The sequence below is a fragment of the Polistes fuscatus genome, unplaced genomic scaffold (genome assembly GCF_010416935.1).
Source record: "Polistes fuscatus isolate 324 unplaced genomic scaffold, CU_Pfus_HIC Scaffold9, whole genome shotgun sequence".
NCBI lineage: Eukaryota > Metazoa > Arthropoda > Insecta > Hymenoptera > Vespidae > Polistes > Polistes fuscatus.
In genome coordinates, this window is record NW_025113173.1 from 7299814 (window position 1) to 7320303 (window position 20490).

General features: G+C 25.3%; 2 protein-coding genes across 4 annotated transcripts in view; both read right to left on the bottom strand.

The window, feature by feature from the left end:
* Positions 1-20490, bottom strand: part of LOC122525387 (longitudinals lacking protein, isoforms N/O/W/X/Y-like) — a 111673-nt gene that overhangs the window by 36841 nt on the left and 54342 nt on the right. Inside the window, exons 7-8 of one of the 2 annotated variants that reach the window (XM_043648161.1) lie at positions 7980-8273; positions 6718-7120 (exon numbers count right to left, since the gene is read on the bottom strand). The exons of the other annotated variant lie outside the window; for it this stretch is intronic. Of the exons in view, the coding sequence (XP_043504096.1) occupies positions 6720-7120; positions 7980-8273 (695 nt within the window). The 3' untranslated portion in view covers positions 6718-6719. Of the gene's footprint in view, positions 1-6717; positions 7121-7979; positions 8274-20490 lie in introns of those variants that run through there. 2 annotated transcript variants of the gene reach the window in all.
* LOC122525389 lies at positions 12334-18804 on the bottom strand. 2 transcript variants are annotated; one of them, XM_043648165.1, is made up of 3 exons: positions 18656-18804; positions 14265-14342; positions 12334-13700 (listed from the first exon to the last, which is right to left on the bottom strand). In XM_043648165.1, exons 2-3 carry the CDS (start codon positions 14296-14298, stop codon positions 13288-13290), a joined length of 447 nt encoding a protein of 148 aa, XP_043504100.1. In that variant the 5' UTR covers positions 14299-14342; positions 18656-18804; the 3' UTR covers positions 12334-13287. The 2 variants fall into 2 exon arrangements, 1 of the variants encoding a protein (XP_043504100.1); XR_006305776.1 differs by lacking the exons at positions 12334-13700; positions 14265-14342 and adding an exon at positions 15889-16296.

Here is a 20490-nt window from a genome sequence, read left to right on the forward strand (position 1 = left end):
TGCCACTACTTTTTCTTGTACCACCAATTCAACGGGACACCGTGATTATCACAATTTAAAGTGACAAGAGAATAAAACTGAACGAATGTTCCCAGAAAGGTTCAATCGATAAATTTCAATGATCTTACGCAAATCCAATAAAAACTGAAAATAACAAATTATTGTTATAAACATAAAATACGAATGGTTCGTAAAAATAATTTACAATTTGAAAAAGGCAATTGGTAATTTTAAGAACATTCAATTCAGAATTTCACAGCCAATGAAAAGTATATTGTTACATTCCTCTTCGTTAAAAAAAAAAAGAAAAAAAAAATATATACATATATATATTAAACAATCTTTGCAAAATTCATTAAATAATCTAAAACCCCTTGGAAGATCTTCCAAATCCAATAGCTGTTCTGATAAAATACCTAAGAGAGGAAGAAAACAAATAATATCACAATAAAAATGGGAAGAAGAAAAAAACAAAAACAAAAAAAGCCGATGACGATGATTTAAAATAAAAAATTCAAATAAAATTCACCTATACTTATGAAATAAGTAACGTAGAGGATTTTGTTTTTCCTTTTTTTTTCAATACTTTTTAAGTAAATTGAAATAATTCAGTTTTGCATATGTCAACTACGTAAACGGCACTTCCAGGATGAATACGACGAACATGTGCACGAACGTTGGATGGGTGTCTTGTTCTGTAGACGCAGTAAGGACAATTGAATCTTGGTAATTGGCCGCATTCGAATTTCAAATGATATTGCAAATTGTGTTTCCTACTGAAAACGCTGTTGCAATTTCCGCATGGGAATCTTTGTACGTGTTGTTGATCATTTATTGTAGTAGTCGTAGTCGTTGTCGTTGGCGTTGTTGTTTTTGTCGTTGACATTTTTTTAAAGATTACGTTGTCCCCTGTCCAATTAAAATTGACCTGGCTCTCGTCGTAAGTTAGAGGAAATTTTGGATCTGAAAAAAGAAAAGCAACGAAAGGTTGCTTGGTTTAATTCTTGGCTGATTAATTAAATAAAAAAAAAAAAATAAAATAAAATAGAAAAGGGTTTACAACCCTTCCTTCTTTAATTTTATTTATTTATTTTATTATTTATTTATTTATTTATTATTATTATTATTATTATTATTATTATTATTATTATTTCTTATATTCGTCCATTAACGAGAAAAAAATTTGGTATGAAAGTATTAGTCAAATAATAATGTTTACATGCACAACACACGACAAAAAATTGTCATTGGTAGGGCTAAAAATTTTTCTTTAATTTTACAAATTAATTACTTCGTTTCTTTTTTTTTTTCTTTTTAAGCTAATAACTGAGATCGCATTATTGCAAGGATCATTTGTCGATTTGTTTTGTGAAAAAGTAAAAAATAAAAAGAACAAAAAGAAATGTTAGCCTAAAATATTTGGAAAAGGAGTAATTAATTTTGTAATAATTAATCATCACTTGTGTAAACTGTGTTAACCAATTTAAAGATAATTTTTTAACACAATTTTGTCTAAATATATATATTTTTTTGTTCGATTATATTTCTTAATGCGAAATAATCATTCTCGTATTTTTGTTTAAACAATTTTTCTTTTTGTATTAATTAAACGTTAGGTTTCTGATATTTCGTAACATACCTCATCATAGTTGCACGCATTGAATATTTTGTTTAATTTTTTTATCGCCACACTGTGAGAAATTTCTTCGAATTTTAGTTTCCTTTTTAATATTTTCTTCATCTAAAAATTGAAAATTGTTCTTCCATGATGTTCGACGAACTTTCTTCTTCTTCTTCTTCTTCTTCTTTCTTCTTATTCTTCTTCTTCTTTAAGTTATATACAAAAGAACGTTTACAAATTTTTTGATAAATATTTAGAATGATTTTTTTTTTCTTTTTATTAATAATAATTACATTAATTAAAATCGATTAAACATATCTAATATACAAATTAATACAATAAAATCTAATATACCAAAAAATTTCTATATACAAATAAGTATATAAATAATTACATTTTTTTTTATTTAGTATAAAATTTAATGTTATTTATTTTCTTTTCTTTTTCTTTTTTTTTGCGGAAGAGATTTGGAATGTCTTTTTTTTCTGCTTTTTCTTTTTTTCTCTATTCATTTTCATATTAATTTTATAATATAAACACACTTCTCGAGGAAAGAACATAGAAATATTTTACATCTATCCTCTATTATACATCTTTTCTTTTTCTTTTTTATTTTGCTTTTTTAAATAAATAAATCACGACGATTGGATTAATTTTTCATTTTGATAAATACTACTAAATTGGCTAGTATACAATCAGTCGTCATTATTATTATTACTATTATTATTATTAATAATACAAAATATCACGATATAAATAATACGTTAATTAAATATTAATTAAATACAATACATGCAAATATTAGCTCCAGTCTAAAGAATTTTTATTCTTTTCTTTTTTTTTTTCATATTTTAATAATACTAATGCAAACTTACGGATAAGAGAGTATTATCAAATCCGATTAATTATTTCGTCACTTACGAGCCTAAAATTCGTAAATAAATAAACATTTATTTAAATTTAATCTTTGTATTCAATATAGAATTTGTAAGATTTTTCTATAAACCCGATAAGATCTAATTTGCTTTTTGTTTTTTAACAAATAAATATCATTTCAATTTTATTTTATCGTCAACTATAATTCATCACATCATTATTTAGTTCACGTAAACGCATTTATGCATCATATCATGCATGTATATATATATATATAATAATAATAATAAAATATTCCATAGGTATATACATGAATGAAACTTGTGTGTGTGTGTGTGTGTTGTTGATTAATGATTAATATTTCATACAATAAAAATAAATCCTAAAAAAAGATCGTCTTAGAATATACAATTATTAATTGAAAATAATCTTTTGGTATTTAATTTCATTACACAGCCGAACAAAGTTTAAAATTCTAATCAAATAGTTAAAACAAATGACAAACATTCTTGGGTACATATTATATCATTTTTCTAAATAATAAACACGTTAATTAAAACAAAAAAATTTGACAATAAATTGTATATCATTCAACATAATACCATATATATTATATATATATATATTCGTGAAGAATAAAAAGGTTTATTAATTTTTCAAATATAAATTTGTAATATTAAATATGTGCGTTGGGATTTGGGGGTGGAGGAGGAGGAGGAAAGAGAAAGAAAGTTTGAGGGGAAGTTTTAAGTAATCCAATTTTTAACATTTGCAAACATCAACTGCGTAAACTTTATGACCAGGATGTTTTCTACGTACATGTGCACGTACATTGGATACATGTTTGGTTCTGTAAGGACAATAGGGACAATTGAACCTGGGTAATTGGCCACACTCAAATTTCGAATGATAATAAAGATTGTTCTTATGACTGAATACACTTGTACAATTTGGACAAGGAAATTTAGGCTTGTCGATGGATAAACCATTGCTGTTGGTGTTATCCCTACGATGGTACGGACGTCTATCATCTGTTCCTACGAATGGCAGATAAACGATCTCTCTTGGTAATATATATTCTGAAACAGAAAGCACAACAAAATCAACTGTATAACAGCTCCTATATTTTATTATTTATTAACTCGACTTTTTTTTTTTCTTTTTTTTTTTTTTGCATACACGTGGTCGACACAAACCTGTCCCGTTCTTTTTTCTTTTTATTTCATTTCGATTAAAACGTATCGAAATTATTTTGCTTGATAATAATAATAATAATAATAAAAAAAAGAGAAAAAAAATTAAAAGGAAACGAAACGAAAAAAAAGAGAAATAAATTCGAAAGAAGAGAAAAAGAAAAGAAGAAATTGAAATGAAACCAAAAAAAAAAAAAAACGAAACAAAAAGAAACACTAGGTTAAAAAATATTAGTTCATTTCTTTGGGTTTTAGATTGATGACGTTTGTTTTTTTTTTCTTTTTTTGTTCTTTTTTTTAAACACCTATAGGACTAGTAAATATATTAATTTACCAACCTGTTTTTTGTACGATCTAATCAATCTACCTAAGCTATTACACATTTTACATATATTTCGGCTTATAAATAATTTCGAAATAATTCATTGTTATTAACAAAAGTGTAACAATTTATTGCATATACATATATATACACATATATATATGTATAATAACAATTACAATCTAATTAATACATCGGTAATAACGTAAATTACATTTGCATCATTATGACAAATTAAAAAAAAGATTTCAATTATTATACAAATTTGTTTTCTAATGGTTAATAATTTTGTAATAGAAACAAAAATCCTGTTTATACATTAAATCATCGATTCAGGAGATGAGTTAAATATTTCTTTGATATATATATATATCACATATACGTATAAAACACTTTCATCTTTAATCTTAGTGATCTAATTATTTGAATAATTGAAAAATTAAATGGGCTAAAAATAACATTTGTTTTTCTTAATTTCAGTAATAAGTACGTAATTACAACCGAGATATTGTCTAATAACAAAAAAAAATAAAAATAATTAGAAGAAACGATAATCTAAAACCATTTTATTCGTTTTACAGAATAATTGGTTAAAAATTCCTTCATAGAGAGGGTGCTAAAGAATTTCGTAAAAAGAATTTTTCAAAAATAAATTACACCTTCCGCGAGAGTCTTTCTTTTAATAAAAAGAAAACAAAACGAAATTATATTTCTTCTTTTTTTACAATCTAAAAAGAACAAATATAATCTCTCTGAAAGAAAAAAAATGATTAATTTTCATTTAAATCACGTAAAAGATTTAAATCAAATCACATGAAATTAGTATAAAAAAAAAATAAAATATATAAAAATATATATATATATTTAAAGTAAATATAAATAAATATAATTATATTATAATTATATATTAATCTCTCTCGTAATATTGCGCCTGAAAATAAGATTCCCTTTTCGTCGAGATAAGAGAAATTTTTAAATTAAAAAAAAAGAAAAAAAACACAACCAGCGAGATACGCGTATGTACATCGAAATATAAAATAACAATAAACACAATAACGACAATGCGACGATAAAAATAATCGATTTAAAATGAAAGAAACCATTAAAAGCTGATTTCTTTCTAGGAAGAATAATATTATTATACAGAAAAATCAAATATATACAATTATTATATAGTCTCTTGATCTCACGATTAAAACGAAAATCTAAATCAGTGTTTTTCTTTTTATTTTTCTTCTAAACCCTTCGAATATTCTTACGAGTACAACGAATTTGTATTATAATTTACAATAAAAAAAAAAAAAAAAAGAAAAAACACTGATCCAGAAATCGTTAAATCTTCTCGAGGAACTTTTCAGAGATTAGGTTTGTCGAGATTGGCAGGGTAAGTCTTGTCGTTGCTAATGACGATGATGATGATGATGATGATGATGATGTTGCGATTGTTGTAGCTGACAAATATCTACCGTGTAAACGTCTCTTCCAGGATGACAAGTTCTAATATGTCTTCGTGCATTAGATATGTGTTTGGCACGATAATTACAATAAGGGCAAATAAATCTTGGCAATTGTCCGCACTCGAATTTTTGATGATAAGTCAATCCCCCTTTACGGCTAAACACACTTTTGCAATTAGAACATGGAAACTTTCGTAGAAGTATTTTATCCCACGATTTAGATTTCGTTAAATGTCCATTGATCATTTCCATATTAGGTAATAATGTTGATTCACTCTCCGACAGATTTGTTGTCCTATTTGGCAGGTTAGTAGGGTACACTTGATAACTCAATCCTGAAACACATGCGTACGCATTGACTATGAAATATGTTATTCTCGATCTTTGTATAATTTTTTTTTTCTTAAACTGACATTAATCAAATGAAATCGAAACTTTGAATTAAATTGTTTTAATAATTTTATGTTGTCCCTTTTTTTTCTATAGTTTGTAATATATTCTTTTTTTATTTCTGGAGGGAGAAGAAGGAAGAGAATCAAAAAAATAATTTTTTCTAGTGATAATTATGGAGCATATCTTCATAGTTGTTGTTGTTGTTGATCGATGATGAGTTTAGTATCTTCAAAATGATGATTTCACGAATCTTAATAATATATATATATACATACATACATACATATACACGTGAATGTTACTTTTATTTAAAATAATGAAGACACGATAAGTATCTGGAATTTAAAATCGACCTTTTAATAATAATAATCGATCACAATATCGAGAAAATAAATATTCCACAGTTTTTTCTTTCTCTCGTTAAATAAATATATACAAATTTGATTTGTTGAAAATCAAATTGGATCCGTTTGGACACGAGCCCGGAGAGAGTCTTGCGTTTTTTTCGAACCGATTTGTTCTAAATTTTGAATCATCCAGATGTTGTCCACTAAATGTTTAATTTATTCGATCCTATATAAATTAAATATAGAATATATAACAATAAATATATATATTTCTATATACATATATGGGGGGACCGGAAAGTAATTCAACATTTTTTATTTAAAATTAAATTCAAACGTTACTTTAAAATATGATACACGATAAGACGATGATAAATTAAAATTTTATATAAAAAAAAAAAACATATTTATACTTAGAAACAACGTTACTTTTCGGTCCCCCCCTTTTTAATAAATATATCATTACGAATTTTTGTATTAAACAAAATAATACAAATTTGAATGATTAAATTAATTAAACGATTCGAAAAACGTGCCCTCAACTTTCGTGTCCAGGTCAGATCTCATGATGTAATCGTATTTGAGATTAGTCGACACATCGATTACATAAATTTTTCTACCAAAATGTTTCCTAGGTACGTGTGCACGTATATTTGACGATTTTTTCGAACAGTATTGACAATATGGGCAACCAAATCTTGGTAGTTGTCCGCATTCGTATTTCATGTGAGTACCAAGATTGTTCTTCCTGTTGAACGTACTACCACATCTTGGACACGAGAATCTCTTTTTGCTTTTGCTCGATGACGAAGTTTGTTGTTGTTGTTGTTGTTGTTGTTGATGATGATTTTTGTTTGACGTTGTATCCTGTTTCTTGGTCACCATATTGAAGTCACCCAATTGTATGATATCTGTAAAAGAATATTTATCAAATAATCAGTCAAAATTATATTTCGATATAAAATTTAATATTTTTTTTCTTTTATTCCTTTTTCTTTTCTTTTCTTGTTTTTTTTTTGGAAAGGAAATTGACCGAAGAAAAGGAGAGATTCGATGATATTATTATTATTATTATTATTATTAAAGGATATTGTGAGATAATGATCAAATTATTTTATTAAGTGTTAATCAAAGACATCGACGATTTTTATTGTTAAACCATTCGTTAATTCTCTGTGACAGTTAGGTTTTTTTATTTGTTTTTTTTTTTTCGTCTATTATTATAATTTAATACTTTTTTTTCTTTTTCTTTTTCTTTTCTTTTCTTTTTTTTCATTTAACGTTAATAAATATTACGATAATAAATTATAAACTTATAAATAGATAGAAGTATGTGATATATTTTTATATATATAATATTAAAGTTATTAACAATTGATAATATTTAATTAAACATTTCTTTTTATTATATATATATATCGTCATTCTAATATCATTTTTCGTTCGTTATTAATATAAATACGAATTTACAATTATTAACGAGAAATATATTATTCAAAATCAAAAATTATATAAACAATAAATCAAATTCATTTATTTCGTCGAACTCTTTCTAACGATCAACTGTTTTTGATAGGAAGACAAAACCAAAAAAAATATATATTAAAAAAATAAAACAAATCTATAAAATTCTAAATATAGAATATAACGAATTCGTTAGGAAAAAAAAAAAAATAATAACCAAATCAAATCTAAAATTAAAATTAAAATTAGAATAAAAATTAGAATAAAAAATTTATTTATTGACGTGTACAACGTACACATCGTTACCGGAATGAATACTACGTATGTGTGTGTAAACGTTGGACGTTTTCTTCGAACGATATTTGCAATATGGACATTTGAAACGTGGTTGTTGGCCGCACTCGTATTTTATATGCTGACGAAGATTTGCACGACGATTGTACGATCTGCCACACATTGGACATACAAATTTAATGCTCGAATCGGTCAACGTTGTTACAAAATTTCTCTTATCGATCTTCGTTTCTTCCTTGATTAGATGATGAAGACGATTATGATGATTATTATAGTGATGATTATTAAGATGATAACGTAGGTAATCTGAAAACAAAAAACAAAACAATACCAAAATACGATCTAATCATTGTATCACATATATGTGTGTATTATTAATATTATTATTATTATATAAATGTGTGCGTTTTTTCTTGTTTTTTTTTTTTTTGTTATAATGATCCTTACACATGCGTTCGTTTCGTTTAATTTTTTTTTTCTTTTACTAGTTATCTCTGTTAGGTTTTGTTTGTTTTTTTTTTGGATTTGTTGGTGTAGTAGTAGTTGTTTTATGATTTTTCTTTTTTTTTTCTTTAAAATTAGTGCACATCGACCTAAAAATTATATCATCTGTAAATTATTTTAATTATAAAATATTCGTCATAGCATAATAATAATAATAATATGTACAAAACAAATGAGCGTGGATAGCTTGGTTTTTTAAAAAAAAAAAAGAAACAAAATGATAAATTATAGTAATAAATAATTAATCATATAATTGTCACATTATATTGTATGTATATATATATAAAATAGCTATTATATGTTAAAGTATCGTGTCTTCTTCTTCTTCTTCTTCGTTTTTTTTTTTCTTCGTTTAATCTTATAATATCGATATTTTTTACGCATTAACATTATTTTTTTCTTCTCTATGCTCCTGTTAATATTATTATATTATTTAATAACTATTCTTGTTCGTATTGTATTTTTTTTTTGTTTTTACTCGTTAGATGTATGACACTGTTATAATAATTACACTATTGATAAATAGACATAAGAATTAATAAAATTAAGTTTCAAATGTAACGCACGTCAACGTTCCTAATTAAAAATATTTGTCGAACAATTCTCATTGCAAATTTTACATAATATTTCATAACTCTTTTGAATTACGATAAACGACATACAAAAATTGTCAATTATTATGAATTATTACAATCATAATGACATATTATAATTATTTAAAATTTCAATCAAATCGTTTAGATTACTTTTCGTTTTCTTTTTTTCTTAACATTAAACCAAAAAGGTATTTCCGATAAAAAGGATTTATACGTAGGTTTAAATACAGGTTGGAAAATAATCTTGATGATTTCATTGAGATTTTATAATCGTTAACATCTTTCACACTTTACAAAAACGTGTTTCTTGTCTAATTTTCATAAAATCAAATTACAAGTTCAGTCGGTCCATTGATAATTATCTGTGATGATTAAAAAATATATAATTATTAAAAATATTTAATTATTAATTAAATATATATTTAAGAAAAAATATAGAAAAAATATCGTAAAATCAGTCTATAATATTTAAACAACAATGATTGTCACTTTATACGAGTATAAAGTATGTCATATTTTTCGTACCCTGACAGTACAAAAATAATATTGTTCATTCATTTATTGCTGTAGTTTAAATAAAATAAAAAAGAAATAAAATACAATTAACACGTTTACGCACGCAGGCACTCACGCACGCACACATACACGCACACACACATAGATATACTTATTAAAAAAAGAAAAAAGATATTATATAATTATATATGATAACTTCAAACTAAATGAATTAATGTTATTAGTATAGCAACAAGATTGATATCAGCTAATTACAATAATGATTATCCTAATTAATTACTTGGGAACGTATCTAAAAATTAAAAAAAAAATGAAATATTTAAATAAATATTTCCAAGGACATTTACTTTAATTAATTTGTATGCTTTCAGCAAAATCTCTAGTATCCATTATCCGAATTATTATATTATATAACCATAACTTTGTTCGGATAAAGGAATTTTTGTATAAGTTGAACAATCATTATCTTTCTATAGTTATTCGAGAAATTGTATTTTATAAAAATAATATTAAAAAAAAAATTCGTTGACAAACGATACGATACGATAAAGATAAAATTATTATTGTAATATAAATAAATAAAAAAGGTGTGTTTGCGTAGTATTATACAAGAGAGGGTTGTTGACGGACGTTCACAAAATTCTTACAACTAGTTTGAAGAAAATTAAAAGAAAATTGACTATCGAACAGTGAACCTATCGAAATTTGGATGTCTTACTGAAATTTCCCATATAAAATCGTTAAATATAAACATTTTGATCAGTCATGATAGGTTTAAATATTGTTAATAATAGATATATAGTAAAATGTATAGTATATAAATACAGTATATTTCATTTTACGTGAAATCCACTTCAGGAATATACGAAGAATATTAAAAAACAATAACAAAAGATTGCTATATCCTGGAGTAGATAAAATACGTTATGGGAAACACCCTGTATAGTATACCATACTATCTACGTATATAATATTAAATTTTAATATTAAATTATTAAAATGTATTTTGTATTAATTATTAAAATTTAATATTAAATTATTATATTAAAATCATGAATTAAAGAGAGATCATCAACGAAAGTGATCGTAAATATAATTAATTGTTACTCGATAATTGTTATAAATTAAACAATATGTCGATTGGTAGAAGGATTATATGGAAAATTCGTTGACAAACGTGTATCCTGTACATAAACGACAGAACCCTTGTGTTTTCTCCTAATATGTTGTTGAACGTTAGACGTTTTCTTTGATATCATATCGCAATAGGGACACTTGAATCTTGGTGGTTGGCCGCATTCGTATCTCAAATGTGTCATCAGGCTTCCTCTCTTGTTATAGACACTGCTACAATTCATACAAGGATACCTGACGATACTTCTGTAGTATCTGTTCAAGTAACGGAGCCGTTGACTGGCCGTTCTGAAGCTCGTGAATAGATCTGAAAAAAGGAAAATACATGGGTCAGTTGGAAATTTAATTGGAAAGATATTCGAACAAAAAAAAAAAAGAAAAAGAAAAATAAAGAAATAAAAAGGCAAACGAAGAAGATAAAATAATCAAATTTCTTTCATGAATTTTCTTTTTCTTTTCCTTTTCGTTTTAGCCGTCTTCTCTACCCCCTCTTATTTTAAGTATCCTAAAAAAGAAAAGAAAAAAAAAATAATAATTACATTTTCCTGGGATAGACAAGTTTTATTCGTATTTATGATATTTCAAAAGTATATATATACATTAATTATAATTCGATGTGCGTTCTCGATGTGTCCACCAATGAAGTAATTCTATTAATTTTTGTAACAACACGCATCGTGTGTGTAGTAAAATCCACACCTTTAGCTAATTCAATACTAAAGGAACTATTATAAATTTGTATCCAATAATTAATTATAGATAATAATAAATAACAATATTTCTCGATTATTTAATTATTTCCAAAAATTTCAGATAGGGTCAACGATAGGTGATGACACACACGTGGCTTCAATTAGAAAAATATTTATCTTTCGTTTTTTAAATGCATTTTTCCTTCTCTTTTCGCAAATGCAATCATTATTATTATTATTATTATAATAATTCAACAATGAAATCTAAAATTGTTATTTGTGTAGATCAATGATCTGTGTGTAACTTCTGGGTCCGTGTGTTTTTTACGAACGTAATGATACATGCTAGAAGAATAAAATTAGGTTTCTTCGAAGAATATTAACACTGGAAACGTGGTTCCTTACCACAATAAAATGAATAATAATATGATTTCATATGATAATTAATGTTCATTGGTATTCCAGTATCTGATCAAATATTTTTATCATTCAGGTTCATCGATTAAACGAGAAAAATCTTTTTATATTGTTTCGATTAATTTTTAAATAATTTTCTTTCTTCTTCTTCTTCTTCTTCTTCTTCTTCTTCTGACAGATTTATTATTTTAATTATTCCATTTGTAATAATCGGAGGAAAAATGTGAGCTAAACAAAAAATGAAATAATACTTAACTTTTAAATATCGACGACAGAAGACATTAAGAACAGGAACGAGTATTTATAAAATATTTTTTTTTATCTTTTTTTTTTGTTTTGTTATCACACGTAACAGTAATTAAATTTAAGATTCCTGTCGAATTATTCAAATCTCTGTTGACATATTATATACCTGCAAATTGTTATTATTGGACAAGTTAATTTTTTTAATATTAAAGACAAAAATAATAAACTCATTGCGTTGTTAAGTCTATTCAAGAAGGAATATTTTGTGTTTTCTTTCTTTCTTTATTATAAATACAAAGTTGTATTAATATAATTACAGATTTCGAAGTGCTCCGAGGTTGATATGATTTTTATAAATACGATGATACACGATTATTATATATGATAAGTGAAATATGGGAAAAGTGAGGTTTATGGGGAAAATGAATACAAAGATAGGATCGAATAGAAATCTTAATAAATCGTTCACACGATTTCGACTTTTTTCTCTTTTTTTTTCTTTTTTCAATTTGTCAAATCAAATTTGTCAAATCAAGACAAACATACCGTAATATACACAATGTATAAATATTTTTTTTTAGCCTCTTCAATAATTTTGTATATATATAAATATCATGGAATCCACTTTAAGAGTGAACAGAGGAACTTATGGGGTCTTATTTAATCTTATTTTTAAAGACAAGTCCCTTGTCAACTCCTAAAATGGATCTTACATATAACAAAACAATTGAAAACAAGATCATTACAAATATATTAACATCACTACGTAATGATATTATATTATAGAAATTATTTTCTATTAATTAAATATTAAAAAATGAAAATCATTTAAGACAGCTTATGGATACTACTGTGGGCGCTTATAAGCGTTTAGAAATTCTGTGTTTGGGACATTAAAAAAGCAACGCTTATCTCGTTAAATTTGTAATATTTATAGTAACAGTAGTTGATTATTGAAATATTTTTGTTAACAAAAATACATCATACAAAATCATTACCGCAACATTTCAATCGTACACCCAAAACGATTAATCAAATGGTTAATAAAGATTTAAAAAATAATCTTCGAATCATTATGGCAAATAAAAACATATATAATAATAACGTGTCAACGAATTGTAAATCGATTTGCGATTCGATACTATCAAATCATTCTTCTTCGTCTTCTTCATTTTTATTTTTATTTTCTTCTCTTCTCTTCTCTTCTCTTCACTTTTATTTTTTATTTCTAAAATAATTAGGATCACGACCACAACCAATTTTAATGTGTCTCTTCAAATTGCCACGTTTAGCATAACTTGTCTTGCAATAGGGACATCTGTATGCCACGGAAGGTACGATTACTTCAACATTTTCCGGAAATTCTTCATCGATCCCACATTCTCCACCACTGTCTCCACCTATGGAATCACCGCAACCCCCACTCCCACTCTCAAGAACACCAATAGCAATACCAACATCCCCACTCCCAGGCACAGTCTCAGTCCCACTCCGAGTCCTGGCTCCACCGCATTTTTCTTGAGAAATAATACAGAGAGGTTCATGCATTTTATACAATTCCTCGTTGGCAATGATAACTTTGCAACTTTTGCATTTAAACGTAGAATTAATAGTTGTTGCACCAACATCTGAAATCAATAATAATCAAAGGAAAAAAAAAAAATGAAAAAACACAAAGAACTGGTATTAGTTTATAACGTAGGAGGACGTAGACGTTTATTAGTAGAAAAAGAAAAAGAAAAGAAAAAAAAACAAAACAAAGCAAAAATAAGCATGCTTCGAAAAATTTGTTAGAGTAATTTCTGTCAGTAAGTTCTGTCTCTAGTTCTCTCATCTAGTTCTAGTTCTATCTCATTATATTTTTAAATCGTTTAATAATTACTGATAAACGTTATTAAATAAATCAATCAAATTATTACTTTCTTAAATAAATAAATAAATGACGAAATCCTATTATACGTAGAACAAGAAATTAGCTTATTAAAATATTAATAATATAATGTTTTTTTTTCTCGTTTCTTTTAACTTTCTTTTTATATTTTAAGTAAATTGTTCAACTGTTTTTTAATTACATACGAACGTGCAAACAGTTAGTGATCGTTTGTATTTATCGTGTTAAAAGAAAATATTAAAAAAAAAAAAGAAAAAAAAGAAAAAAAGAAAAATAAAAGCAAACATAATAGAAAATTTACCACTTTTCTTAGTACTCTCATCGGCCATCCTCATGGATCTTGTAATTCTTGTATTGGATAACCAATATTTATTTGTTCCTGTAACATAAAAAAAAGTTATCCATTTATCACTTTGATTATATTACATTGACCAATATGTTAACATTTTGTAAATATATTATTTATATCGTAAAAATATAATATTTTATTTTTAATTAATTAATTACAAAATATATATATTATTGCTATTATTATTTTTCTTTTCCTTATAATATATAATGTAACATCATTTTGTATAAAAATGTGTACAATAATTATTAATTTATGAAACACAATTATGTTTATATATCAATAATTTAATTATATCTTTTTTTTTATTAATTATTATATGATAATTCTAAGAGAAACTTTAATATTCAACATTGAAAATTTATTAGAGTTAATTTAAAAAAAAAAAAAGAGTTACTCATAGATTAATTTAATGAAAATAAATGTTTAATATAGAAGAGAAAAATTATCAACGGACAAAATTGTTTAATAATAATATTCTTAGTATATATTTATTCTTGTTAATTAAAATAACAAATTACACGTTCCAGTGTAATATCAACGAATCGCATCTCTCACAAAAACTTATTAACATTCTATTCATTTAAGGATCTAATTAGGGATAACAAAAAAAATGGAGACTATGATTAGAGTAATATATACATATAATATATATATATATTTATAATTATTTATTAAAGATACATCAAACGGAGTAATATAATTTCTGTAATTACATATATAATAATATATTGCATTTTATAATACATTGTCAATTTGACAAAAACGTGTACAGGAAAAATATTAATACTGGAAATTGTTAAAGAATAGATTCAAACGCAAACAAGTAACGATACCCTTTTCCCAAGATGTATTAAAGATAAATCAAATCAAAGAAAAAACATTTAACATTTAAAAAATATTAAGAACAAAAAATTCATTTGGAACAGGATCAGGGTACAACGTCATACTCACACCAATGAACAATTCATCCAAAAAATCATTATTAAAAAACCGATAAATGTGTGTACATTCAATCCTGTTTCTCTGATTATGGTAACAACAAAAAATAAAATGTGTACACACACAATACAAAGTATATCTCGAAGATTTAAAATCATGATGTTTTATATGTCGTGTTGTATGTGCGTAGTTTCTATTCTTTTTTGTTCAGGTACCTTATCACAAATAATTTGTAGGCAGGCACGGTCCTGTCAAACAAACTGCATTGGATTATCATCATCATCATCATCGACAATTAATATAAATAATTATAACTAATTAAAAAAAAAAAGTAACGTTAAATGAGTGGTAAACAAAAATTAGAATTAAAGTAAAAAAATAAAAGGATTGAAATACTGCTCAAGGTGATAGGAAAAAAGTTGTGAAATCAGTGCATTGTGTTGAAGAACAAAAAATCGTTTACTAATTTAAATACAAACGAAACTTTATAATATATCAAACGAATTAAAAAAGTAATTAATTATTACATGCGTATATATGAAAAACAAAATTCTAGAAATGAAAATAATAGACAAATGAACAATACAAAAAAATCAAACAAATCTTAAAGGGGGAACCACGGTAGGTCAATCAATCATTTCATATATTCATTATTAATACGTAAGTCAAATAAGAACACGACACAACCTATAAACGTAAATCAAATCTTATAATCGATAAATAAATTCCCCACGTGCAGGACAATATATTTTCTTTGAAATTGTTTAACATTTCAATCGAAAAGCGTGAAGTACGTGGTAAATTCGTTCGATTGGTAGCAAAATTAAATACCAAAATCAAATACCAAAATCGGAGATACGCCATTTTCTTTTTTTTTTTTGCATTTATCACCCAATAGTTAATATGGATGTTTTTTTTTTTTTTTTTTTTTTTTTTTTTTTTTTTTTAATGTAAATACGAAACGTTGTCAGACGAACTTTACTTTTTAAAAGGGGTTCTCATTTTTTACATTGATCATCTTAATTACTTCAACGGTGGTTAACTGAAACACAAAAAAAAAACAAAATATATGTAACTTTAAGCGTACCGAAAAAATCAATAAACAACGTAAACATAAATATAATACGTAGCCTTCATTTTATTTTTATATTCTTTTTTAAACATTTAAAGAGTACCAAAGGCTAAAACATGTTATTATGTATTATTTTTTATTTACCAAAAGAAGAAAATCTTAATTTCAATCAGTCTAAGTTTTCTATTAACTTAATGGAAAAGAAATAATCAAATACATTTCTATTTTTCTTCTTCTTCTTCTTCTTCTCCTTCTCCTTCTCCTTCTTCTTCTTTTTATTAGAAATTCGTCCTGTTGTAGCTTTTTATTGCTATTTCCAGAATATTGTTTTTATCGAGGGTAGGTTGCTAGCCTCACCCTCGAACCCCCTCCTCCTTTGTTTGAGCTTAGGACACACACATTTCTATTTGATCTTTAAAAATAATTTTCTTTGAATAATCAAAATCTAACACGTTTTATCCCTGAACTCCTTATTTTATAATAAGTAATTTTTATAAACAAATTCTTATACATTCTTATATTCCTGTTGGTAATTATTGTTTATTATAAATTCTTTTTTGAATAAATACATGCTGAACTGGTTTTATTTTTCTTTCTTTCTTATTTCTTTTTTTTTTTACTATTCTCAACGTAAGTCTCTCTCCTTCTCTCTCTTTCTCACACACGCACACACACACACTCTCTCTTTCTCATATGAATAATCATCTAATTATTAAAAAGTAAAAAACTGTACAATATAAATGTTTTTTGTAATGACTTAATCTTTAAAATAAAAGTACGCATAATCACAAAATAATAATAATTATTAATACAATTAATTTGTGTGGCGAATAAATTTCTTCGTAATTTTGTTCGACAAGTCGGCTTGAAAATCGTATAAATTTGATAATACTAATCGAGACCAGATAATCACTTGAGTGCGTATGAAAACTGAAATTTTACAATGTAATTCAAAAAACATTGTAATATTCAGTTTATTCAATTATAAAGTAAAGAATAAATATCATAAGTTTTGAAATTTTGTTACCAAAAAAGAAAAAAAGGAAAAAAAAATGCAATCCAAGTTGGTAAAACAGTTTGAAATCATTTAGAAAAAGTTAAGATGCAAAATATGAACAAATGTTTGTTTAAATTTTGCAATAAAATACGAAGCTAACTTTTTATTTAACCAAATAATAGTAATAATAATAATAATATTAATAATATTAATAATGCAATTTGTCGTTTAATGACATTAACTTGGCTTGTATCAAATAAACATACAAATACACATTTGTAGTTTTATGCATGAAGAGTATTAGTTCTTCCTGCGTACAACACATACAAATTTAAAACAGAAGAAACATCAATTTAAAACGTGAAATATTTAAAGACTAATTAATAATAATAATATCAATAATAATAATAATACTTTAAAACTTGGCTTAATCCATCGGAACATATTAAAATTTCATTAAAAATTCATAATTTTATTAAATGCTTTGAATGTATATAATTATTGTATAAAATTAATCGATAATATGGATAAAAAAAAATAAAATGAAATTTCAATATAAAAAAATATAAAATATATAAAATAAAAAAAAAAAACAGAAACCAATTATATATTTCAATAATCAACAATTCGAATGTGCATTAAAATGGAATAAAATTAATTTAAACAAGACGGAAATATTATTGAAATCATAATTATCATATACTCCGGCATTGTCTTAGATTTAATAAAAAAGAAAAAAACTATTTGCAAAACATTCGAAAGGTTGATTGCAAGCGCACAAATGCATATCCAAGAGAGAGAGAGAGAGAGAGAGAGAGAGAGAGAATCTCAGAGAAAGATAAAAAGAAGAAAAGAATAAATAACCCAATAATACCTAACAACAAACAAATTAAATGAAAAACTAAATTAATTATCATTAATCGAGATTCAAAAATGGAACAATCAATTAATAGGAATTGTTCTAATATTATCTGTATGTTAACAAACATTTAATTTAAATATGCTCATGCTCTTTATTAATTTTCTTCTTAAATACTTTCTTTTTTTTTTTTCTTTTTTTTTTCTCTCGGAATAAAAATAAATCACATTTTTTTCTTTTTATATCAAACGAGAAAAGGAAAACGAATAATGGTAAAAAGAAATAAACAAAACAAATAAACGTAAAAATAAATGTCGTTGTTGTTGTAAAAAGAGAGGAGAAGAAGAAAGAAAAAAAAAAAGAAAAAGGAAAAAAAAAAAGGAATACGAGAAATGAAAATCAATTTCAATATATTAATCGGTATCCGAGTCAACAATTTCAAAATATTCTTCGGTTGAATTGTCCTGTTTTACCTCGGCAGCGGCGTGTTTTTTCCTACACGTCTCAAGATGTTTACTCGATAAACGACCCGACAGATAGTTTTGACAAAATGGACACTTATATTTCATATTACACTCGTGCCTCTCATGGTACGTCAATAATTTTTTCACTCTGAAAGATCTCTTACATTCCTTACAGCTGTACGGTGGTATCGGTTTTTTGTTCAATCTGCACTTCGAATTAGGATTTTCCAAACAATAATATTTAACGTGTTTTCCAACATCTTGCGTTCTCCTGAATGACCTCTGACAAAAGGGACATTTTTCATTGTGCGTTTTATCAGTTTCGTACCATTTTTCTTCCTCGTACATCGTCTCATCCGAATCATTTTCTACTTTCATTTCTACGATTGGATTCGGTAATATATCCGACATATTATCATTACTATTCGATTTTTCGGATATATTTTCTTCGGGTTGCTTTTGGTTAATTTTTTCATGAATTATCTTCACATCGATCCAATCTGTAACATAAACGAAAAGAAAAATAATACGTTATGTGATATATCGTCGTACGTGCTTCTTACTTTCTTTCTTTCTTTTAAATCATTATTATTATCATTTTTATTATTATTATCATTTTTATTATTATTATTACACTCGTTTAATTAAGATCTTTTATATGTTTTTCTTTTTTTTTTAATCAGGGTTTCCCAAAACGTTAGAATGTGTTTAACAATCACCCTCCTCCCCCCACTCGGATTCGAACGCAAATTTTTGAATGTTCATTTTAAATCTAAGTTTCATGATAATTCTAAGACTATGATTTAATTAAAGGGAAGGTAATGTAGAATTTATGATTCGGGGTAGTAGTGGTAGAAGTGTTTTTGTTTTCGGGAGGGAAAGGGTAGGCCTATGAGGGGAGGGAGGAGAGGGAAAAATATTTGAGAAACCCTGTTTTAATTTGATACGTATCTTTGTTAATAATAATAATAATTGTCGATTATTAATTTGTTGCGTTTCTACAATGTTACGAATTAAAAAAAAAATAGGCTCATTTGTTTTAATTACCGTTTTCTATTAATTTCTTTTTTGATTTTGGTTTGGTAAAATCAAAGAATAATAATTTTGTTCTGAAAGAATCGATACTAGATAATGTTTTTAGATTTACGTTTGGTAAATAAGAATGAAAGGGGGAAAAAAAAAGAAACAAATTTGTTAATTTTGTTCTGTGTTGTGCAATTAATTTAATTTACATAAATCGAAATTTTCATTATTTTTTTCGTAGTTATATTATATTCGTGAAAATTTAGGTTTCATTTCTATGATAGAGTTTCTATCCGTGTAACGTCAAATCCAAAATATATCCGTGTGTATGAAGATTTTCTAATAATGTAGCAGAGCAGGATTTTCCAATTGTTTTGAGTTCTTGATTTAAGAAGAAAAATATAAAATAAAATAAAATAAACGTAACGTTTTACAGCGGGTTCCATGATCAATCAATCTTCTTCAGCAGTTCTGGTTTTCTTTTTCTTCTTCTTATTCTTCTTCTTCTTATTCTTATTCTTCAAGTTGAAAAACTATTCTTCTTTCTTGCGTATGTGTGTTTATATGTTTGTTTCAATAAAAAGATATAACATAGATTTTTTTTCTTTATTTTCTCAGACAAGTATTAATTTATTTACAAATAAAATATAGAAATAAAAAGGAATAGAGGCGTGTGAATTGTTTTTAATCGTTCGAAATAATATACAAATAATAAAATATAATTGATAATTAATAATAATAATAAATGAAATAAATTATCAACCAAACGAGAGGAATGTGTGTATATAAATTAAACTGAGTTGTAAAACATTTTTGTTCCA

Excerpts from the sequence above, each read along its gene's own strand:
- LOC122525389 (XM_043648165.1), bottom strand. The coding sequence starts at position 14,298 with ATGAGGATGGCCGATGAGAGTACTAAGAAAAGTG. Across the intron at positions 13,701-14,264 it reads TGAGAGTACTAAGAAAAGTG|ATGTTGGTGCAACAACTATT; the intron begins GTAAATTTTCTA and ends TATTGATTTCAG.